This window comes from Chelonoidis abingdonii, chromosome 21 (genome assembly GCF_003597395.2).
Source record: "Chelonoidis abingdonii isolate Lonesome George chromosome 21, CheloAbing_2.0, whole genome shotgun sequence".
Lineage (NCBI taxonomy): Eukaryota > Metazoa > Chordata > Testudines > Testudinidae > Chelonoidis > Chelonoidis abingdonii.
Window position 1 is genome coordinate 6,602,751 of NC_133789.1, and position 24,733 is coordinate 6,627,483.

Below are 24,733 nucleotides of genomic sequence, written 5' to 3' on the forward strand. Positions count from 1 at the left end.
TTCTTTACCTCATTTTAAAAAAAATTATATTGTATTACACAACAGACTGGAAAAGCTCCAAGAATGCTACTACTTGTCTATCAAGTACCCAATATTTGTTATGGAAACTGCCTCATGTATTTACTTAAATGATCTCAGGTAAATGTGTGTCTTGGGTAATTTTTTCCCTCAAAGCAGCTTTTTAAAGACAGCTTAATTAAACCTCTATTTACAGAGGAGATGTTCTATCTCAATGGGTAAAACTGCACAGTTCAACAAGTCTATAGTTATGAGTTTTTTCCTTTTTTTATTATTAGTCGATGGAAATTAAACCATAAAACATTTAAATGTTTTATGAGTTTGGGCTAAATTCCCACGAGCTAGAAAGTTTGGCATTACTGACTTAGTATACTCAAGGACCTCACTACAAGTCCCATGGTATTCTATCACGAGGTCCCTCAACCACTTTCAAATCAAGGGCATATACATATATAATCCATATGCACAGGCATAAAATCAAAAGTTTCAGTGCGCAAACATTTGTATCAAAGTCCAAACAGCACTGGATAATATGACATACCACTCTGAAAAACTTCTAAAATGCCTCTCCTACAAATACTGTTCACAGTTGGACCATTAATCATTCTGTTTGTACTGCAAAGGGATAGGCAGTAATTCAAGTGTATTACAAATATTAACTTTATCCAATAATTCTTAGGTGGGAGAGTTACATTTTGCTGCTCACCTACTTGGTTAAAAAAAAAAGTGAAAATGACATATGGAAGCACTTGTGTGTCAAATGGCATAACTTCAGTTTTACCTCCTTCCCTCCTTCCTTCCAAGAGCAATCACCACCAATAATCATTACAAGATCAGCAGATTACAAGACCAAAGAAATTCACAGTTCAGGGTAAGGTGCAACTGTGAGATACATAGGAAGCTCAAGGAAAACAGAAGAATCCCACTATTGTGGATTTGACTGATAGAGCCTTTCCCCCTTTAGGGCTCAGGCTTGAAATCTGGCTCAAAATACTAAATCTAAAATCATTATACCCCAACAGATGTTTAACGATTCATATGCAGTGTTAGTATTAGTTGTAATGGTGGTTTTTTAAGTAGACATCTATCCATTAAGAATTAGACTGATGCTAAATGTTACTATTGTTAGCAGTATCAGCAAAGACAACAATTGCGCAATCAGGCAGACACAGAAGTGCTCGGTCATCTTGAAAGGCTGTTTCCTTTCAGGTCAGAGACACACACAGTATAGGGAAGCTTGCACTGCCACTGCCTTTTCTGAAACTAAATGACTTTTGTCTCCAAGACTAGCAGTTTTGTATTTACCATAAGCACTAAATTCACCGACAGAAAAAAGGGCAGCTGTCCCACTGCTGCTGCTGTCTGACTCCTGTTAACTTTGTGTGTGACAACTACTGTTTGTTAATTTTGCCGAAATTTTGCCTTTAAAAAAAGCATTTAAAAAGTGTTTATTTTTTAAACTGATTTAAGTTCTAGAAAATTTTGAACTGTCCAGAATTCAGTGCATCAGACTTCAACAGCTGAGTCCAGATGACAGAAACATGCAAAACCTGGAGGCAAATCCTCAGCTAGTGTAAACTGCCTTTGCTGCATTTACTTCAGAACAATGGGATATACGCCAACTGAGGATCTGCTCCTTGGAGAGACTAAGCACTGCCACACCTATTTTAAAGGCAAAGTAGGTAAAAATAAGCTTTAAACAGGCAAATCAACTAGCCTACACTGGCTAAAAGCTTCCAAATTTGGAAATGAGTCAGAGCTCTACAAATAAAGAGAAAGTATCTTGTAAACCCACATTTCCATGTTTGTTATACAGTTTTTTAATTCAAAAAGTATCAAATAATTTTCCCTCCTGGACTAATATCTGGGCTGGAATTTTCTCTAGGCTGGAACTTTGATGTATTTTAATACTTTGCTGTCACTAGAAAATTGACTAACAAACATACTAGCGTCAGGAACAACACACTTGATATATCCTAAAAAAACTCTTTAGACAAATAAAATACACACACAATAAAGTGATTACAAAACTCATGTATAATTTTTCCCCCTTCACAGACAATGGTAAAGTGTTAGACAAGTGCTTGTCACACTTTCCAGTATTGTGTGAACCCTGTAAATGGGGCCCATGTTAATATAATTTAGGGCACATGCCATGTTAAACATATGCCAGTAGCCATGGCAAATCTTTCCTCTCAATTTTCACCTACCCTCTGGTACAGTTTGTAGTTTTATGGTACAATAATACTGCAGAACTTTTAGACAAGCATGTCAGATTCCATTTTAAGTTTTCCCCAAATGATTACAGAGAATTTGTCTCCAATCATTTTGTACTATGACATTCTATTAAACATATGACTATTAAGTTAATTTTTCCTAGCCCAATTTTACTTTCTTCCGCAAAATGGTAGAAGTTTCTGTGTCTCAGAGGCAAAAATCAGCTGAAATCCAAGATGTACAGGTACTGTGTATCACAGAAGAGAAAAACTGTCTCAGATTCTAGAATTTTGAATAGCAGCCTAATACTGTAAATTTATTGAGAAGAAAATCATTTTGCAAAACTGGATTACAATTCATTTACCAAGATTTTGTTTTAGCATTTAAAAATCATTTTAATAACAAGCCTGACCATAAAATCGTGGCACAACAGAAACGTAGGTTGTAAATGTGACATGGAATGCATAGAACTTTCCTGGGCGGACCAGCCACAGTAAATACAACAGTCATAATCATGAGTGTAAATTCACCTTCATAACTGGCTTTATCACCTATGAGATAAAGGATGTATATAAATATTAGAGAGAAACATTAAAAAACCCACATTCTTTAGAAATGGGGCGGGGGAGGGGTGCATGTGTCTTTTCAGTTCGGTCAAAAATGAGTAAGTTGGGCCAAAAGGGCTTAATTCCTGTTCCTAAAATTTCCTATGAAAAAAGAAAGCATTGATGATTAGATGGCAGAAACTTCGTAAAATATCTACTAAGGAGCTAATTCCCAAAAGACAACGTGGTGTTTCAAAAAAACAGTGATTAACAGCATTAAACTTGAAGAAATAATGCTAGGAAGAATTCTCACCATTTCTGCTACTTTGATGATATCTATCAGCCACAAAAGCCCAGTTCATTAACTAAAATGGTAATCTGTCTACTGAGGTCTTTGGAGATAGAGTTTGGGTGGGATTCAGTTGACAAAGCAGCACAAAATAGTACGAAACATTTTTGAAACTTACAGTACAATGGCTCTGAGCCTATGTCTCTTCATTGAGGGTGGCAACAATTACCTAGATTGCATAATGCTGCTATATTCAATGTCATTTAAACAAAAATACAAACCTGAAAAAATAAACCACTCACTGATTAAAACAGATACATTTGGCCTTCCAGCCCACCACCTCTGCACCAAACTTGCCATTTGCCACTCACTCAGTGCCTCACAAGATTATGAAACAGTGATATGCCTAAATTCAAAGGTTTCTAACCTATAACTGTCAAACCTAGATTTGCCCCAAAAATGGGACTATGAATATCCCATATCGTCTGAATGTGTCATGGCTATGGGACAGAGCTTCATACTGTGGATACATACTGCATTTTCTCAGCAATGTGTCTACTTAAACACCATTTTCCCATTCAAAATTTCTCTTCTTCTCATTCTTACAATCAACCAAACACCACATTTGTGAAACTAACTTAATTCTCCTCTCCTAAGTCCAGGAATTTTAAAAAAGCAATCTGAATGAGCAGCATTTGATATGATCCCCAGATTAAAATCATACCATAAACAAACATTAAAACCAGGCCTTCCTATATAAAAGAAGATATGTTTGGCTGACTTGAGATAGTTTATTTCCCTCTCCTAAGTCAGATCTCTCACTCACCTGTGACTTCATAACTCGAGCTGTTGAGTCTTCACCCCACAGGTGTATCCCTTTCTAACCCATTCCACACTTCCATCCAACTGAACTAAATGAAACCTTTAGAGCAGGAGTGTGGTATCTCAATGTCTTTGTTCAATAAGCCTAAGAGACATTGTGGAAGGGGAAAGGTAAGGTTTAAAAACTACTAAATAAATTACATAAAAGTTCTGAAATCAACACCACTTCTGAGGCAGCCTTGCCAGAGACCTCTTGGGTCCCTCTCTTCTCTGAAGCACCTTTTGAGTTGTATGGATGTAAGAATAACTTTAACTATAGAAGCTATTTGCATCTTTTTAGAATCACATTTTGATGATTATAAAATTTTATCTATTATACAACATAGGTCCAGCTACACTGAAAAAATTACACCGCTTATTGAAATACATTTCATTTTAGAAACAGACTACTAAATAGGTCTATACAAAAAACTCTAAAATAATTTCTGTAGTAAAATAAAGAGTGCATTAGGAGAGCTACACAAACAAATTTTTTTGTCTTTCTCTATAATGCTTGATATACTGTGATACGTGGCTGGCTCACTCCGTAGCCGGCACCAAAAGCTGAAAAGAATTCATTACGATACACAGTGATACAATTAATGCTCTGTATTAATCTCACAGCCTTTCTGATTAGTACAAAGGAAACCAGGCCTATCCCCTCTTTGAGGAGAAGTCCAGGATATAAAAGCAAGCATACCTCATCAGCTGATATGAAATTATAAAATTCCACAAGTCTCAGTATTTGAAATTTATAAGAGTCACCAGAAGAACGCAAGCAAATTGGGTTTCAGTCCCTTTGGTTCCCCTGGTTCAAATGATCACTGCTGATCCAATGGAATTTTCTTGTTCGTTAACTGATTCATGAGTGTACCAGGACCTTCCAAGTGGGGACAAAGAGGATTGAAAGATCTTCACTAGCTCTCCCTCTGCAATTTTCAGGAGGGCACGTTTCCATGTGCATAAAAGAGGAAAAACAGCTGGCAGGAGGAAAAGGTGTTAGTGGTGTTGTGCTGAAATGTTTTTTTCTGCCAGGTGTCGCAGAAAGTTGTCCTCACTCTGGCCTCTATGATTTAAAGGCTCACTCTTAAAAAGGGCTGGAGGTGGGGGCAAATGAGGGACTGGGGGGACCGGGAGATGGTGTGGATGGTGTGGGTGAGGGTGAAGATGAAGGTGTGAATACGGATGGGGGATGGGACGTGGAGGGAGCGTGTTCACTGGGTTCAGGTTGATGGGTGGAGTTGGGGTGGTGGGTGTGTTTGCTACAGAAAGGACTGCAGTAGCAGGAGAAGTTGTGGTAAGTGGGATCTGAACAGCAGGTGGCACATTAACGGGGCTTGTGACCCGGAAGCACTTCTCCTTGTGCGCCTTGAGCATGTTGGAAAAGCGAAATCGCTGGCCACACACATCACATGGGTAAGGCTTCTCCCCTGTGTGAGTTCTGCGGTGTCTCTTCATGTTTGGGCGGCTGGTGAAGCTTTTGCCACAGATTTCACAGATAAAAGGCTTCTCTCCTATAAGATAAACACAGCAGCCGGTTAGGCTGAACGCTTCTGCTAACATAATTTACTTCAGCTATAAGTGGTCAATGAGTTGTATATTCCACAGACTGCACTCTTCCCTACTTATGGCCAAACTAAAAACACAACCGACACTGCTTTCCCAAAAAAGCCCTCAATCTTTGTGAGCTCCTCTCCCAGCTTCATAGTCTGGTGCCTGAGGAGAATTCTAAAAATGTTGAGTAATGGGCTTCTTCAAACCACAGTAACATGAAGAGAAACATGCACAACCACTCATTTTTGCAGTTGAAACACAGTATACAGGGCAGTGGGAGAGGAGGTTAGGTGTCATAAGTTACTGGATGGATATGGGTTGAATCTGACTTCAGGCATAAGTTTGGTGGGACTGATGCACATGGAAGAGTTGGCATGTTAATGCCCTGGAGGTGTGTGGACTTTTCTTAGATATGTTCTTACCAGTGTGTGTTTTCATGTGCTCATCGAAGTACTGTTTCATGTTGAAGTCTTTGCCACACCACTGGCACATGAACTGTTTGTGCCCAATGTGGATGCTCATGTGGGAACGCAGCTGGTACTTGTACTGAAACCTTTCATCACAGTTCTGCAACAGACACAGACCTTGACTTTCAGTCATCTCTGGTAAGGAAGCAACGAAGTTGCAGAAGGATATTCTACTGCTGCATATATAGAAACCCAGAAGACCACCCTAAAGCAGTACAAAGGTAGACCCCCCATGCACACAGAAAACATACAATCTAGAGATGATTTAACAATAGGCCATCCAGTTAAAAATGCGTATATGAAACACACACCATTGATACCCACACTGTGTGTGTGTGTGGGGAGGAAGGATCCATTATTAGGAGCATTATCTTGTGTACCCAGGAGGTACGGCATTAAAGAGATTTATGAAAACTCAGGGCTTTGAAACTGCTCATCAGATACCTAATGGCCACAAGTAATATGAAAAATGGCTCTCCATTACACTCACTAACAGGGTGTTTCATTAGAAAGCCCAATGTATTCCTTGCACTGCTGAAGAGGGAAAACAATGAGCTCTTCCACCAGCACTGTCTCTGTATTCTGTTGAGTCCTATTGTAGTTTGGCATGCAGGTTTCTGGTAAATTTACAACTACACCTTCCTCCCCCCAAGCTAAGGCAGAAAGGGATGCTTTGTTTCTTCATCCTCCCCAACACTGATGAAAGTGAAGGCAAGCTTTGTTTTCCTCCATTTTTCCTGAAGATGCTAAGAGATCTGGATAATTGGTCTAAAGGTTTCTTCCTACTCTCCTTCATTCCTGGTTTTGGAAAGAAAGGGAGAGCTTCTTACCCTCTTTACCCTCTCACTCTCAAAACCAATACCATTTTTCTGCCCCCTCAGTATTCCCAGCAAAAGAAAACGACACACAGTAATTGGCTACTTCCACTGCAGCACTGAACCAAACCAGATTCTTGACAGTTTTGCATTACTTCTACCTGAACTTATGCTCTGCTCTCCCCAGAGAGTACCTTTTTTTCCCATGCCTTAATACAATTGCACCTCATTGCATAGATAAGACATTTTCACATTTGTAGCTTCACATTGGTGGGTACTAGATGCATATGCCTCATACCATGTCAACACTTAATTAAAGTGGCTGCCTCACCTCACATCTGAAAGGTTTCTCTCCAGAATGCTGAAGGGAATGCACTTTGAGTGACATACTGCGTTTGAACGATTTTCCACAGGTTTCACATGTAAATGGCATATCCTTTGTATGTGCTGCAACATATATATTACATTATGTAGAAAAGGTTACTAAAAATGCAAAAAACAAATATTACTTCACTCAAAATCTCTCATTCTGGAGTCCTGAGGAGAAAGACTGATACTATAGAGGTGAATACTATCTGGTGTTCCCAGTACTATGAATGTACATTTTTAGTTTCCCTCTACTAACAGATTAAGCTAAGGAAGTCAGGCTACTTGCGTTATAGATTAGATATTAAAAACGGTTAAAGACCAGGAAGACAACAAAGTATCAGGCTCAGCAAACATAAGCAGCAAGAACTCACCAACCATGTGCTTCCGCACATGGGCCATTGTGTAGAACTTTTTTTCGCAGATCTCACAAGAGAACTTTTTTTCTGCATATCCATGAACAATCTTGATGTGTTCGTGGAGAGACCAGAGCTTCTTGAACGATTTCTTACAGGAAACACACTGAATGAATGGGACAAACAAGGAAGCTTAATTCACAAAGAGTTTCAAAGCCACAAGTCAGCAGAGATAAGGCACGTATCATGCTCAAGGAAGAATGTCCCCAAAACAAGGAAGGTAGTCAGAATCCCAACATGTACTTCACTGTTTTTAAGAATCTGGTAAATGTAGACACACTTACAAGGAGTACAGACCAAAGAATAGTGGAATGAGGGAACAGAAGCTAACTCACTTGCAGTTTGGTGCCATCTGCTGACATCTCAAGAGCAGTGCAGCAACTACATTACAGTATCCTGTTTCCAAAACCCAGTGGTATCTACAGGGTCAGTTCAAGTTAGGTTGGACTGTCCAGTCAGATTCTAGTATTGAGAGGAGAGGTCTAGAATGTCCAGATCAGTGTTCTTGTTCAGTGCCAAAAAGCAAGAAAACTTGCAGGCTTTGCATAACTCTTGGAATGTCTCTTTACTTTTCTTGGCAGCAGAACTACATAGGAAGAAACATCTTAATGCCAGAGCTCAAACTCCAGCAACAAGCCCAAAGGAGACAGCAATACAGGGCCAGAATTTAGATCCAGTTCTACAGAGGTGAAAGCCTAATATACTAACTCATGGAGACAAACTACTTCTTACTCAAGAACCTTGTTTGCCTTGTCTTCAAGACCATTTTATATAGGGAAATATGCAGTACATGACCTCTCAATTCAAACCCCAACCCCAGCATTACCATGAAATCTCCAGACAGGATCAAGGACAACCATCTCACATACACCCTCATTTTCAAAAAAACCCATAATTTTAAAAAAATCATTGTACAATTTTACACATTTCAGAATAACTGTTGTGAAACTTAATGGAACAATATATGAAGATACCAAACATTTTTTTATCTTTGAAGGGAAAGTGAAGGAGTTCTCTAGAAATTTTAATCTTTTCTGGCTGTCAATCATCCTGCTCCTGTCAAAGTGAGCTAGGTGCAGTTTTCTAAGGAGACAGTCAGTGCCACTCCTGTCAACATGAAATGTTCCTCCCCCATCATGGGCAAGTCATACTGCCTTCACAGTGCACCCAACCTTTGCTGGCCTGGGAGTTTGCATACCACAATGCCACCAGGAAGATCATTCTCCTTTCAAAAGGACCTACTTGAAGATACTAGGAACAAACTGCAATCGATGATGGAAAAACCCTGGAGAGTAAAACAGTGCTAAAAAGTGATCATTTAATTTAACGCGAAGTCAGCCATTGGGAATTGGAAATCTAGCATTTCCATGAGCAATCAATGGCAAGTAATCTGGATACATCGATTTAAAGTCTGGATGCAGCCTAACAGAACAATAAAAGCCTTTGTAAATGCACTAATTTTGAAAAGATACTTATCCAACAGAACACAAAGGCTCTTTTGGAACGGCTACAATCCATCATATAGAGCTATATTTAGGTCTATACATGACAGAAGAGCCATTATCATCAGTCCAACTGGCACTTATGTAATCAAGCCACATGGGATTTGTGCTAGACAAGGCTCCATGTCTTACTTGGCATATTAGAACTAGATTATGCAACTCGGCCCCCACCTCTTCGCTGTCTTTCCAATCAAATTCATTTTTCCAAAAAGCTGCTCCCAAATTTTCGTTTTTAACATGCTGCAAGTTTTAGTACTGACAAGGTATAATTGCATAATAGCTGTTTACAGGGAGAATATGGAGAAGACAGTCAGGCACCCATGAAGTTTTGGGAGACAGTTTTTGGATTCTGAAGCATTTGATACTGGCGAGGGAATACATCCTCCTCTTTCCCTCCCCCCTTTGGGCAGAGGCAGAAGTGCCTAAGGGATTGCCTACATGAGTGACTTTTGCATCAGTGTAGCTACACCAATATAGCGAAACCATTGCAAACTCCCAACACAGATATTCTCCATTGGAATAAAGCAGGTCTTATAAGTGGGCTGTTAGCCAACTGACTGTAACCACACAGACCCAGGTTCAGACATGCAGTTTGGCTATTTTACATCAGGGACCTGAAATATTAACAGTATCCGCACAAGCAGAACAAATCATGACACACCATTGGTATGATATTTTAAAGGGATGGTCCCCCTCTTGGTCTTCAACTTTAAAAATTATGTTACATCCAATTGTTGTTTTCTTTATTCTCATAAATTTAATGTTAATTGTAATGTGTGGCACATGCTGCTGGATGAAAAGGCTGTATTTTAAGCTAAAACCACAAGCTCACATTGTTTCCCAATATATAGCCTTAAAACAAGTACATAAAGCGTGACCCATTCAATACCCCTGGATTGACAATGTAGAACTGATGAATGAAATTGTTTTTAATTGTTCACTTCATCATTGTAACTTCTGTTCACCATTTCATTACACTTGCCTACATTGTAACTTCCGTTCACTATTGTAATTCAAACCCCATTTTAAAACGGTTACTCCATTTTGTGGGAGGCTTGTTTCTGCAGCCTTCATTTTTGAAAGCCCTGCTGTAATCTTATTAGTTTAGTTTAGATGTGTGAATGAGGTACGTGTGGGTGATAGAATCAACCTCTAGTGCCAGCTTGTCCTGATGAAATAAAGTTCAAATACCAACGGCTGAAGATGCAGACAACAGCCCTAAACAAAAGTAAGAAAAGTCCACCCTAAATAGAAAAGGACCAAAGAACAACAGAAGAAAGATCAAAGCCAGGTTCAAGGCTGAAAGTCACGTCCCCAATTGACAGGTGATCAATCACCAAACCCAGAGGCAGTGTGACACAGCAAGATCCACAGACTTTGAATTCAAACTAAAAGTCTATTAAAAAGATGGATGAGATGAGACTTTGGGTAATGTTCTGCTAGCAACATCGAGGGGCATCGGTACACGCCCGACTGAGACCCAGCTCCCCTCGTGGCCAGCTTTCCTGGCCAGTTAACTGCCATGAGCTACGATCCCAAGTTGTGAACTGAAGCCACGAACTCAAGCTACATTCAGGACTGGTAACTACCGAGTAGCTGCAGACCATTTGGGTGGGTGTGGGTGTGTATCATCTTTGTCTTGCCCTCTAAAACGATCCTGTGTAGTTTTGTCTGTATAACAAAAGCAGGTCTTATAAGTGGGCTGACTTACCCTGACTAGAGTACAGTAGTGCAAATGCCTTGCACTAACATAAGTCATGTCTACATTAGGAATTTGGCACTGCTATAGCTATACCAATGGCTAAAAACCAGCACAGACAAGGCCTTATGTTTGGCTCACATTTAAAAAGTTCTGTGTAACCAATAAGGGTGAGACTTTTAAATCAACGCTTAGACTCTGGAGCACAAGATGCAGCCGTTTATGTGCTGCATAATAGCACCTACTAGCCCCTGGTTCTATAGTTTACATATTATATTATGATGAATATATTATTATATAGAAGCAAAGATAAAATGTTGCTGAATTTGAAAGAGGTATAGGATAACATTTTCATAAGCACTTAAAAATATAGGAGCTTAATTCTCATTTCATAAGTGACAGACACTTAGGAGTTGACTTTCAATGAGATTTAGGCTCCTAAGTGCCTCAGTCACTTGAATATGTGACTTAAGCTTCTAGTACATTTTTACTCAATATACTGCATACTAACAATGGTCAAAAGACCAACATTGTACCAGTGATGCCTTTCAAGCGTGCTAAGTGTTCTTCTGTTCAATGTCCCCAGAAGTCCCTTGCATATCGTACGTTAACTACTTATAAAATCCCATTGTCAGTTCTAAAAGATTATTTGCTGTGAGCCGAGTCATCTAAATGACAATATCATCCTTTAGATGTATATTTAAGTGGTCTCTGCTGGACTACAAGCTTTAGAAATGTTTCATTTAAGAAGTGCAATGACTTTTTTCAATTCACCGATAGGCATGAGGATGCAACAGAATGTTTATAACTTTTACACACACACACACACACACACACCCCACAATGGCAATGTTTACATTTCTATTTAGATGACATAAGGGGCATTTATAGTGCATCCATAGTTTAATAAGCACTAATTGACCCTACAGATGCCTCAAATTAATTTTATGGGCTTTTTTCTTTCTGATCTATTACAGGTAAACTGATAGGTCTAACTTCTCCTAGACTATTGTCCACTTTGAGGAATTTTAGAAAAAATCCTACAGGTGCTGTTACTGGTTCAACTGCACCTGGTGTTAGCATCAGTAAAAGCATTAGTGTAAACAAAGCTCCAGTGGGTTACAAAGCTTTTATTACCATGTCAGTTAAACTTGTTGAGAAGCAGGTTTATTTGATAGTGGTAAAAATACCAGAAGCTGCTGCTGTTGTCCTGCCTACACTAGGTCTTCAAAGGATGTTAACACCAAATGTAACTGACTTAGTGGTAGCACTGCTGGATTTTTTTTAAAAAAAATTTAACACCAAAATGCCCAGGTATAAAATGGCTTTATACTGGGCCACTTTGTTACATGGCTGTCTTCTAGATATTTTGTTATGTATGTTGACTAGTCATTAATAGGTCACGCCCAACTGTTTTACTGCAATTCTAGCTCCAGGATCTACTTTGTATCCTTCCTTTCATCTCCCTCCTATGAGCTGGAACATAAGGTAAAACAGTTCAGTCAGAAATGTCACTTGAAATGTGTATCTCCAAAATTGGAAAGTCTGCATTTATTTATAAAATTTTACTTTTTTCCTATATATATTCAGTGTTTTCTATTGTTGTTTACTAACAGTGTAAACCGCATATCAGTACAGTTCCAGAAATGCAATTAAAAATAAAAGGGAAAGCTGTTCAGAGACTTCATAAGCAAATTCTAAGTAAGGTCGAAAATTATTGGTTGCTGTACCAAAAAGTTAAGATCCATTTTAAGTAAGAATCCAAGCTTCATGTTTAGGATTATTTTCAAAATACTAGAGCAGTCCAGTAACTTGTTCAGAAAAGGGCAACCAACATGATTAGGGGTACGGAATGGCTTCCATATGAGGAGAATTTAATCAGACTGGGACTTTTTAGCTTGGAAAAGAGATGACTAAGGGAGGATATGATTGAGGTCTATAAAATCACGACTAGTACGGAGAAAGTAAATAAGGAAGTGTTATTTACTCCTTCTCGTAATACAAGAACTAGGGGTCACCAAATGAAATTAATAGGCAGCAGGTTTAAAACAAACAAAAGAAAGTATTTCGTCACACAACGCACAGTCAACCTGTGGAACTCTTTGCCAGAGGATGTTGTGAAAGCCAAGATTATAACAGGGTTCAAAAAAGAACTAGATAAATTCGTGGAAGATAGGTCCATCAACAGATATTAGCCAGGATAGGAGGGGATGGTGTCCCTAGCCTCTGTTTGCCAGAAGCTGGGAATGAGCAACGGGGATGGATCACTTGATATTACCCTGTTCATTCCCTATGGAGCACCTGGCATTGGCCACTGTCGGAAGACAGGATACTGGGCTAGATGGACCTTTGGTCTGACCCAGTACGGTTGCTCTTATGTCACGTTTCAGACAAATGTAAGTATTCTTTAAAAAAGTGCCCTCTTTTGATGATACTCATTGGATGGGAATAATTTACTGTCCTTCTGCCTTCAAAGGTACAACTACATTAATACTGAATTCAAGCAGCTTTATCCTGGGGCAGTGGGCTTATTTCACCACTAGGATGCAGCACTGCGTTAAGTTTTCTTTAACAAAGCAAGACTAAACCACCAGATAAAACAACAATGCCCATGGTTATGAGATAACACATGTGCCTATGAGCAGACAGGAAGTCACAGATAAGTCAAAAGCTCAAAAATTGTATTCCATAATTTAAATTATTTAAAATGATTCTTTCATGGCAAAGCTTTCCACTGTTATGTGTATAACTAAAAGTGGCAAACCTCCTGGTGAGATGCAGACTAACAGAAATATCCCTACTAACAGCAAATTCAAAAGGCTAATCTATTATTTATTCAGATTTTGCAGCACTGCAGAAATGGGCAGGTTTATGAACAGGTTCATCTTTTGCATTATTAGAAGGATTTCCACACACCTATGTATGTGTATATAAACACCATTGTAAATCAAATTCTCTTGACATATTAATTTTTTTAATGTGACCCAGAAAGCAAAGATGACATATTAACACTTTTCACATCGTGAAGGCGTTACAATTTTTCTAGGTCACTTGTGTCTCAGCCAACATTCTACACATCGGTTATTCCCTGACACTTGTCACCATTTTGTTCTCCCCTGAACTTTATACATTATGTGCCTAATTTTCAAGGGTGCTGAACATTCAAAACTCTGACTGAAGCTACTAGAAGCTGCAGGTGGGTCAGCACCTCTGAAAAATCAGGTCCTATTTTGTATAAAGTGGTGCACTGCAGACACACTTTCAACCCATTATTCTTGTATCTGGCATTTGTTAAAAAGAAGTCTGGCATCTTCCCACAGTGTAGATTAATCCTAGCAAGAACTCTGCTAAAATAGCAGATGGAGCACCCTCTGGTCCCTACAAGCTATTTCCTTTGGCAGACACCAAGAAGTGCTGACAGGTAGAAGCAGATCTTGGTCAGGATCTTGTCTCCACAAAAAAAATACCCTCTCTGAAATGTCCACTAGCTGTATCCAGGGCACAACAGAAAGGTGTGGAAATCTGGCAAGCAGGTGAACTAACCTACCTGAATGTTTTTTTCACAGTCTGTTTGCTGGTGAAGGGACAGCTCACTTTCTAGAACAAATTTCTTCCCACACTTGTTGCAGATCTGCATACGCCTGTGAGTGACGTTCATGTGCTTCTCCAGGTACCAGCGTGTGTTAAACACCCTGGGGCACTTCTCACAGGTCAAAGTCTCCTTTTCTTCACACTTTGATTTCTGCACAGGTGCCTTGGGCTCCTTTGCAGCTTTCTTCTTACGCTTGGGGGGTTCCACACTCTTTCTACGGCCCCTTGTAGTTCTAGGTGAAGGGGAAGTTGTGGCTGCTGCAGCAGATGCAGCTCTCCTTGTTCTCCTTTGGGTAACACTAACTTTTTCCACTCTTTTCTCTTTTTTCTTCTGCCTCTCATTTTCCTCATCATCATTACTGTCTTCAGTGGCCTCTTCCCCACTGTCACCCTCCTCTTCCTCACTGCTGGTCTTAAGAACAGCAGTCTCTTTGGACTGGGAGGGGACACCCTTCTCCCCTTTTGATACATTTAATGTTTGGTTGTTAAGGTTTACCTCCACTATAATCTGCTCCCTTTTGTAAGTCACTTCATCTTCCTCCTCCTCTTCCTCCTCAGAGTTGTCAGAGTTCTCTCTATCTTCTTTCACAGCTCGGACCTCTCCCACTGATCTATTCTCCCTGAAATATGGCTGCTCCTCTCTTTCATGGAGATGTGGTTTACTCATTTTGCTGTCCACCAACACAGAGTAAGGGCTTTCTGACTCTCTTTTGTACACTTTGGTGGACAGATCAAGTTCCTGACTGGCAGCATGATAAAATGTGGGTGGCATTTGACCACGATGGCTTTCCTCTTGCGCCATCCCTGCTACATGCACGGCACTGTTTTCAACCAGCTGTTGACAAGAATTGGCTGTTTGACTCATTGGGGGGGCCCTGATTCATTGAGGGCCTTTGATCCCAGAAAAATCAAATAAGCAGCTGTGAAATATGATGGGCTTTCAAGATGATGCCTGTTCCATCTAGGATGGTATGACTAAAATACGACTCTCTCCTGGTGTTTAGCACTGCAGCATAGATCACAGAATTCTGGTATTATGGCAAAAGCAGAGCTGTAGTAAATATTCTTCTGAAGAAAGCAGTCAGCCAACCTCCAAACATTTTATCTACAAAGAAGAACACAGAGAAAATTAAGTCAGTTTCTTAAAAATAATTGAAGAAATTTATCCCCCAAACTTCTTGTTTTTTTTCCATGTGTACAATTTAGGCAGAGCACAGCAGGATCCACCCTACCAATTGTTAATTATTCATTATGCTTAGTGGTCTATTCTTCGCACTGCCAATCAAAAAAGTCTTAAATTCCACTGATTACTGGCAACTGCGCAAATCTCAACAGACCCTCTGAGAGGGAGAGACTATCAAACTGTAAAATATGAAACTGGACCATAGTACTAGATCCATAGCTTATAGTGGATAATCTGGGATAAAGGCCATGTGCAAACAAAAAAAGGGTGCCCACTGCCTTTTAACTTAAACTTATGTCTAAATGCATCCTGAATGACAGTCCTCCTAAAACACCCTCCCCCCAATTTTTTTTTAAAAATATATCTTTTACATGACAAATTGAAGTCTGCTCTACCCTGTTTTCCTGATGGTCTATGGAAAGGTGGAGAACTGATAGGATGGCAGATGTCATGTTTTTAAATCTAATTACTTAAGGAAGTGATTTTCATTCCAATATAGCTTTGTTAAAGATTCAGCACACAATTAAAGGCTGAGAAGTCTTTAATACTCATCTGAGACTACTCCCAAACAAAGTTTCCTGTAAAACCTGAGAATAGCAGACTTAATATTTCTGATATCAAAGATAAATACAAAGTATTTTTGATGAGGAGGATGGCAGATAATCTTTTCAAATCTTCTCTATATATCAAAAAGACGCAAAGAAGAGACACAGACCCTCTCTCTCCTTTTTGCAAGTCACCTTTAAGTAAGTAAACAAACTCACTGTGGTTCCCAGTAGCACCAAGGAGACAATTTCACTGTGCTACAAAGAAAGTTACAGCAGAACAAGAGAAACTCAGATCAAAAAGGCCGTGAAAAATTCTGTATATGTGCCAGCCTGGATGAGATGGGTAACCAGACAGGAAAGTTCTGTAAAACATCTGAGAAAGCATCTCTAAGCTGCCTCCTCCCTCTTCTACCCTCCAGGTTGTGGTACCATGCAAACTGGAATGGATTATGTGCCAAAGGACATTCTACTAATGTACATATGCACAAAGAGTCTCAGTGTAAACATTTTCATCTTGCAAGCAGTAAATTAGACTGGAAGACATTGTGTGTCCAGCTGTTTCTGTTTCCATGGCACAGATTCTTCATAAAATCTCCATTTGATTTAAGGGACGTATTCTCTTCTATCTCAGCTTGTGCCCTGTCCCACGGTTACTCACTCCCCAATCTAGTAGCCAAACAATAACACTTTCTACCCATCTAAATTTCACCTGCAGTTATCAAAGTTGGAGTTTGACCAGCACACCAGGGTTAATGCTTCTACTTCCTCCTGCAAAAAATACCACATGATATCTACCACTAGTAATCAGAACCTCAATTTTTTTTTTCCTCACTCATGAAATGACATTTCAAGCAGTGCAAAATTAGAAAGACAAACCAAGAATTTGGATTGAATGGATGAGAGAGAGAGGTATATCTGAGCCATAAGCATAAATGTGGCAGTCAAAAAGTCATGCCTGCAGACAACAGTACCTGGAGAGGGTGCAGAAGGAGGGAACTAAGGATAGAGGCCTGGCGGAAGCCCATAGGAAGGAGAAGGGAGGATGACAGACCACCAAACAACCTTAAAGAGTTCAATTAAGGTGTCTGAAAAAGGACAACTTCAGGAAAAGTTTTTATGGTAAACAAATTCATTAAACCAGCGGTGCTTCTCCTAGGGTGTACCGCCTATCAATAATCTGCAGCATAAAAAACAAGCATTCTACAGATAGTGCAGGGAGATGAAAGACTGCAAGGCAATATGGGCCCAAAGAGGTACTTACAAAGTGGTCTGCACAACAGTATGAAATCCACCACCATGTTCCTCCCCTCAACAGAATTTTAAAAATTAGTAATAAAACCTAGCAAACAGCATTTATGATGTATAGAAAACCATACCTAGTTATTTCATAAGCTCATTGAACAGATCCAAGTTACATGGCTAAAACTAGAAGTGTGTATAATCATTGATAGTATAACACCTGAAATAGCTTAACAGGCTGCTATGAACAAGAAAAAAATAAAAATCACCTTTTCATTGAACATGGAGGAATTTTTGTGTTCATATTTATTAGAACTGTTTCACCTCCGCTCATTTTAGGAACATTCTATATAATAAAACCACTCTACATGAACGTATTACCACTTCAAAAGCAAAAGCACACATTCTGAATCGTATCAAAAGCTGTTTGGTCTTAAACCACTGCACTTTGCAGAAACAGTAACCTAGTTTCACTTTGAATAGAATATTTGCAACCCTCAAGGGACCCACAACTTTCGAACAAAATTTCATTAACTGCCACACAGATGGTAAGGAGAGGAACACTTAATAGATTCTCAATACAAACAATGCATTGCATCAGAAGATTAAATAGTTTGAAATAAAATAGTGCTAATATATATCCTTTACTAGCAATTTCTGACAAAATATACAAATCTTAATGCTGAAAATACAAAGAAGACAAGACAGACAAAAAAGATCTATTTTTCTTAAAGAGTGAGAGTCTGTCTCATATCTTGACTTGTTCAGACTCTCAAAGAATGCTTTTCCTATCAGATGGCAAATGGGAGAAACACAGTCTCTCTTTAAAGGAAGTATATCTTTATTCAAACTCAGGGAGGAGTAGTTTTATGATGAATATAAAATGAATAGTTATGAGGCACCTGCAGGAAATTTGTATTCAGAGACTACACGGAAAAACCTAAAAAGTGAGGTTACAAGAACTAAAGGCATAAAGCCCAGAAGCAAAAGTGCACCAAATCTTGACTTGCAGACAAATGTGTAGGTGGAGGAAGCATCTACGTGGGAGCAGCATTTTACACAATGCCTTTGCTACTTCTAATGAAAAACCACATTTCTTCATGTTATCTGCCATCTAAAAATAGAAAAATCTACCCAGCAATGAACTCGAACAATTATTTGTTCTAACTTTGATTCAATATCAGCTGTTTTAAATCAAGGCCAGTCTGAGTCCGATGTACAGAGTGCTACTGACTATAGATTTTAAATTACATCTTCTCAGAGTAGTATGGTTAATAGAGACCAGACAGAGTGAGAAAACCTGGCTTTTATTCTTAACTCTGCCACTAACTCACCATGTGACCCTGGGCAAGTCTACCTCTGTGCCAAATTTCCCCATCTGTAAAATGGAGATAATGCTTATCCCATCTATAAATCATTTTGTGATCTATAGATGAAAAATATTATGTAATTATTCCTGCTTAGCATGGTTCTCCATGAACTGCACAGTTGTGTAGCTACTGACATACACTGTGCAAAACTAGGTGAATACTACACACCTAGCTGGATGACTTCTGGGGGCTCCCATAGAAGACAGGAAGATGAAGCATTCTAAAAGCTCTCTGGGGCAGAAGTGACATTGACCTAATTCTTACCAGTTGTGCTGCTATCTATACGGTTCCCAATATCAGCAGTGATTAACTGCCAAAGATACTGGTCTGTTTTCACTTTGCTGTACCTTTGCAAACCTACGAGCATTTATATAGAGTCACTGCAGTGGTCTCTGCAGACAGAGAAAGGCAGAACTGCACTGGGTTTATACTTAGTTATCATTTGAAAGATTATTTTTGAAACCATGAAGGCTAGAAACTTACTTTTTTAAAATGAAAGTTTAGATTGCATACAATTGATGGCATTTGCTTGGGAAAACTCTGAGCTCACCATAAGGAAGAATGAACGAGTGAAGTTTTCAAGTCCTACTCTCTACTATCTATACTCCTTGCAGGAGCTCTCCAACTTCCATCCCAAAGATTTGAAAACTGAGGGCTGATTCCCACCAAGAAGCATGAAAGGGACTCCAGCATCCGACTCTCAGGCTATGTCTATACTGCAGAGCCCATGCCAACATAGCCCCCCCTAATATAAAAACACTGTATACACCAACAGAAAGAGGAATTCTGTGGTATAGGACCAGCACCTCTGCAAATGACATTAGCTATGCTGACAGAAACTCTCTTTTGTTGGCATAGTTGTGTCTTAGTGAGAGTTTTGTCAGCACAGACATCATAACCAGATGTGTTTTTTCACACCCCTTACTGACGCAGCTATAATGGTATAAGTTTTATGTGTAGACTAGGCTTTAGTCTTTAAGCTTAGTACTTACTTTGATTCAGAAACTAGTCACTAAAATGTCTTATGCTGGCAAACAGCATTCCAGAGTTGGACGTAGAATAAACTAAACTAATTTTCTACTTTAAACCTAATTTGTGGTGGACTTCACTTCCACCAACGTGGCATAAGAAGTGCCCCCAACTTTAATAATAAAGGTCACAGAAACCCAGGCCAAAACTGATCTTACAATACTACTAACTGTACACAAGCATTAGGAATTAGTTTTATGTACAGGCGCACAGAATCACTAAAAACTTACAAAACTGCTTCCTTGTTATGAAATTTATGAAGTAAGCAATCTAAATTTTGCTTACAATGCAGAACAAAAAGCCATGGTTGATGCAAGCAGCCTACTTTAAAGGGATACATGCTGATTACAGATATGATTCCATTAAATAAGAGTCCTACTGAAAATTTCACTGCTAGCATGATAAAGTAAAAACTGATTTTTTTTTTTAAACCCTTTCCCCACTCTCCCCAAATAAGAATTTTTTGGTTCAGACAAAGACAGACAGGCTTTTCCTTACTGCTTCAATTTCAAAAAACAAGAGAGCAACAGGTTTTGAAATGGATACGGTCAAGTTATATCTTGTCAGGTTTCACTCTGACTTTTAAAGCAAGTAGCCTCTCCTAACAGCATTAGGCCACTTGAGAACCTCTTATCCACACAATGAGATAATTCACAATCCACACCAGTAGAAGGTATAATTAAAAAGACTTATTACCTTTTCCTCATTCCACTATTAAGCAATCCCACTCTACCTGTACATTAGAAATCTGAAGCAGTTAAGAATTGTGAATGTCTTTTAGTTATACTATGCAGTGTTGTAACCTAACCACGTGGCTCTCAGGAAATTGGAAAGACAAGGTGGGTGAGGTAATATATTTTATTTGACCAACTTCTGTTGGTTAGAGAGACATGCTTTCGAGCTTCCAGAGAGCTCTTCTTCAGGTCTGGGAAACTTAGGCCATATGTACACTTCCACTTACGTCAGCAAATTTTTGTTGCTCAAGGGTGTGAAAGAATACACCCTCCTCAGTGACATAAGTTTTGCCAGCATAAGCACTCGTGTGCACAGCACTATGTCAGCGCTCGCTTAGGTGGTATCTTGACAGGAGAGCTCTCTCCCATCGACATAGGGCAGCTAAATGAGAGGTCTTACAGAGGCACAGCTGTATCAGTACAGCTGTGCTGCTGTAAGCTTGCTAGTGTAGACATGGCCTTACTCAGAGTGTCACAGCTGAATACAAGATAGTTAAGAACTAATGCTAAACAATCTGTTCTCATATTTCAAGAGGCTACTCAAGGTAAAATGGCCCGTTAACTCTTTTTAGTTATATTGGCAATCAGCAGGTGCACCAAGTCCCAGGGCAACAGGATTTGCAGAGTGTGGGTATGGCTACACTCGCAACTTCAAAGCGCTGCCGCGGCAGCACTTTGAAGTGCGAGTGTTGTTGCAGCGCCAGCGCTGGGAGAGAGCTCTCCCAGTGCTGAGAGCTGCGCTCCCAGCGCTGCGGCACTGTTTATACTGAGGCTTTACAGCGCTGTATCTTGTAGCGCTCAGGGGGGTGTTTTTTTCACATCCCTGAGCGCGAAAGTTGCAGCGCTGTAAAGCGCCAGTGTAGCCATGGCCTTTACAGGAGGTAAAACTTCACGTGCAGCTATAAACCATGTACACATTGTTTAAGATACATTGCCTCAGCAGCAGAATAGCCAGTATTCATTTGGAACAGAAGTAGGACTATTGTTTTTATTGATTTATTATAGGTCCACTATGCACAATATACAGGCACAAACACAAGAATTAAAATAGTACCAATGGCAGAACACTATGGCCACAAAACCAGACCAGCCTCTGCCCTTTGACCAACCCTCCAACAAATTCCTAACCAGTTAGTGGGTCCACTTCTCCCCTTTCAACAACCAGCAACAAATTCACTTTGACAGCCAAATCACCAACTCACTTGTATTGCATCACAAAAGGTATCCAAAACCAGACTATTACCTCTAAGTCAGTGTTTTTCAACCTTTTCAAGTACGCAATCCTTAACCCAAGTCGAATATTTTCATAATCACTGTAACATTTACTATAGGAGTAAAAAATGTACCAGTGATAAGCCCATGTACCCTATGCTGCGTGTTTTTCAAGAGATTGACAGAGAACACTTGACCTTGAAGGATAAGGGTGTACAAGGGGGAAATGAGATTTTCTTTGCTTTAAACTGTAACAAGATTTTCAGTGCCTTGCAACCCCCAACTGCCTTTCATGACTCCCCCAGATTCCCAAGAGGTTGTGACTGACTGGATGAGAAACAGTGCTCCAAGTATTTTCAGTACATACAACAGAACCTTGCTAATTAATACTAATCACTGGGTTACCCACTGAATTACTGAATTTTCAGAAAGAACAAGTTAGCGAACTACCATGATAAAAATACAAGGAGAATGCAGCACAAGATATACTTTTGTTTCACAAATGTAATTTAGTTTTAATTACACTACCCAGCAAACTTATATGTGTTCTGCACTATATTTTGTAAAAGTAATGGAAGTCTGAATGAATTCTCACTACTGTTTTGCACTAAAAACATCTTTAAGGAGTGATGAGACCACTTTTCTCTGAATTGGGAAATGTATTCTTTATCAAGGATTTACTATGAACTTGAAAATGCAAACACTTGATTAAAATAATAATAAACTCCCAAGCCAGTTTCTGCTTCTGGAACCCGTATTTCAGTACATGCCATGGTACTTCAAGGCACACCCAAAAAATACCAAAGCCTCAATATACTTAGAAACTTTGAAGGATAGTGGCCTGAAATAAAAGAAAGGTGCACCAGAGACCTCATATGTAATTAGTGAAACAATATTTGATACAAGTTGTGTCATGTCAATGTTTGGTAATGAAGTCATGAAGTGTCACTGCATGTAGTTAATCACTGTTTTCCTTACGGTAAATATCTCAGCTACTTTATATATAAAAACCCCAAAGTACAACTGCAAATTCAAAATAAGAATTAAACTGAAGTTCTGCCATCTGGAAGATCCATAGGTAGGGTCTTCTGATTTGTCTGCAGATTTTCATTCTCAAGCCAAGTATTGAAAAATTAAACCAACTACTGCTGTGTCTGTAAGGTGAATGTCTCTGCAGATCTAACTGTGGTATGTGCTAGATGGTCTGTACAACTGATAGCCTATCCTATTACCTGCTAGATTTCAAGAGACATGTTAACTTAATCGTTTCTATAATTTTACCTTCCATTGGTACAAGTAACACCTAAGATAATGACAACTGAAAGGACAGAGAAAAACACTCTACTTTTTCAGTAAGTTTACTCTGTGCTTTTGACACAACTTTGGGAAGATAGCATAAATGTGCCAAGATGTTTATTGCTGGACGACCATCATCACAACAGAGTTGAAGAGTCTGTTCCATGATGATTACCTGCGATAATTTTTTTCCAGAACTGTAGTGTATCACCAAAAGTTTGTATAGCACATATAAAAGACCTTCTCATCAAGTCATTCAATAGGTTAGATACTAAATGATACAGCATAAGGGGTGGTAGTTTGCATGTTAGTGAAATAAAAGGCCACACATTAGGGCATCTCCATTTCAAATGGATCAGTCTCAACCAATTCCCAGTGGACAAATGTGCATGTTAAAACTACTGAGAAAACTGGCACTAATTGGCTATCTTCTTTGGAATCTTGGCAGAGACACAAAGGACTGACCGAGAAGAAAGTCTGAACTATCCTCTTAAACACACCTCAACTCTGATCTCTAGTTTGCCAGGGCCTTCCTGAAAAGATGAGCATCCTACAGATTCCTCTTTCATCTGATAAGCATGTTATAACATACTGTTACTTCTATTCACCTTTCAGTCAAAGCTCCTTTCTGTTATATTTTTTAATAATTTATTTTGCACATCCTCAAGTCAAATGTCAAAAGAGTCCAAATTGCTGCGATTTTTCTACTGTGTGTGTATAAATATATATACACACACACACAGCGAGAGAGAGTACACCTCAGTTTGATAAAGTAAGGGTATATTGCCCGTTAAAAGCATCAGTAACAGGAAAACAGCGATAGAGTCTAGGAAGCCCGGGTATACACATGTCTAAAGAAATTCTCTTACATTTCTACACTGCCTTTCCTTCCAGAGCACTGTACAAACTATATCAGAGGTGGGCAAACTACGGCCCATGGGACAGTCCTGCCCAGCCCCTGAGCTCCTGGCCTGGGAGACTCGCCCCTAGCCTCTCCACCACTGTCTTCCCTCCCCTGCAGCCTCAGCTCGCTTGCTCCGCCACCGGCGCAATACTCTGGGTGGCAGGGGTATGAGCTCCTGGGGCAGTGCAGCTGCAGAGTCCGGCCTGACCCAGAGCTCTCTGCTGCATGGTGGCCTGGCTCCAGCCGGGGAGCACTGCTGTAGAAGCGCCAGCCACTGGTGCTCCAGACAGCGCGGTAAGGAGGCAGGAAGCAGGGAGGGTTGGATAGAGGGCAGGGGAGTTCAGGGAGGTGGGCAGGGGGCTGGGGTATGAACAGAGGTCGGGGCCATCGGTGGGGAACAGGGGGTTGAATGGGGGCGGGGGAGGGGGGGCAGTCAGGAAGGAATGGGGATTGGATAGGGCTGCAGGGGGCAGTCAGGAGACAGGGAGTGGGTGTGTGTGGATGGGGCAGGGGTCCCAGAGGGGCCGTCAGGGAATGGGGGAATTGGATGGCGCAAGAGTCCCAGGGGGTGGCAGTGGGGGGTGAGGGGCAGATAGGAGGTGGGGGCCAGGCCACGACCCCCTCCCCGAACTGGCCCTCCATACAATTTACAAAACCCAATGCGGCCCTTAGCCCAAAAAGTTTGCCTGCCCCTAAACATACTTAAACCACTACCAAGAATTAGGCACCTTGGGGTGGCGGGCAGCAGGTTACAAATATACAGCATACACCATGATTGGGGCAGAAGAGTGTGTTTTGGCTAAAGAAACCAGATGAAACCTCTTAAGAAAAGTGGAATGTTATATATTTAATGTCTTTTTTTTTTTTTTTTTTTAAAT

General features: G+C 39.9%; 1 protein-coding gene across 1 annotated transcript in view; it reads right to left on the reverse strand.

Moving 5' to 3' along the window:
* Positions 1 to 2,523: 2,523 nt before the first annotated feature.
* ZNF652 (zinc finger protein 652) overlaps positions 2,524 to 24,733 on the reverse strand; it is a 38,217-nt gene continuing 16,007 nt past the window's right edge. Inside the window, exons 2-6 of the mRNA XM_032791481.2 lie at positions 14,297 to 15,445; positions 7,507 to 7,654; positions 7,098 to 7,213; positions 5,907 to 6,051; positions 2,524 to 5,444 (exon numbers count right to left, since the gene is read on the reverse strand). Of these exons, the coding sequence (XP_032647372.1) occupies positions 4,930 to 5,444; positions 5,907 to 6,051; positions 7,098 to 7,213; positions 7,507 to 7,654; positions 14,297 to 15,205 (1,833 nt within the window). The 5' untranslated portion in view covers positions 15,206 to 15,445 and the 3' untranslated portion in view covers positions 2,524 to 4,929. The remainder of the gene's footprint in view (positions 5,445 to 5,906; positions 6,052 to 7,097; positions 7,214 to 7,506; positions 7,655 to 14,296; positions 15,446 to 24,733) is intronic.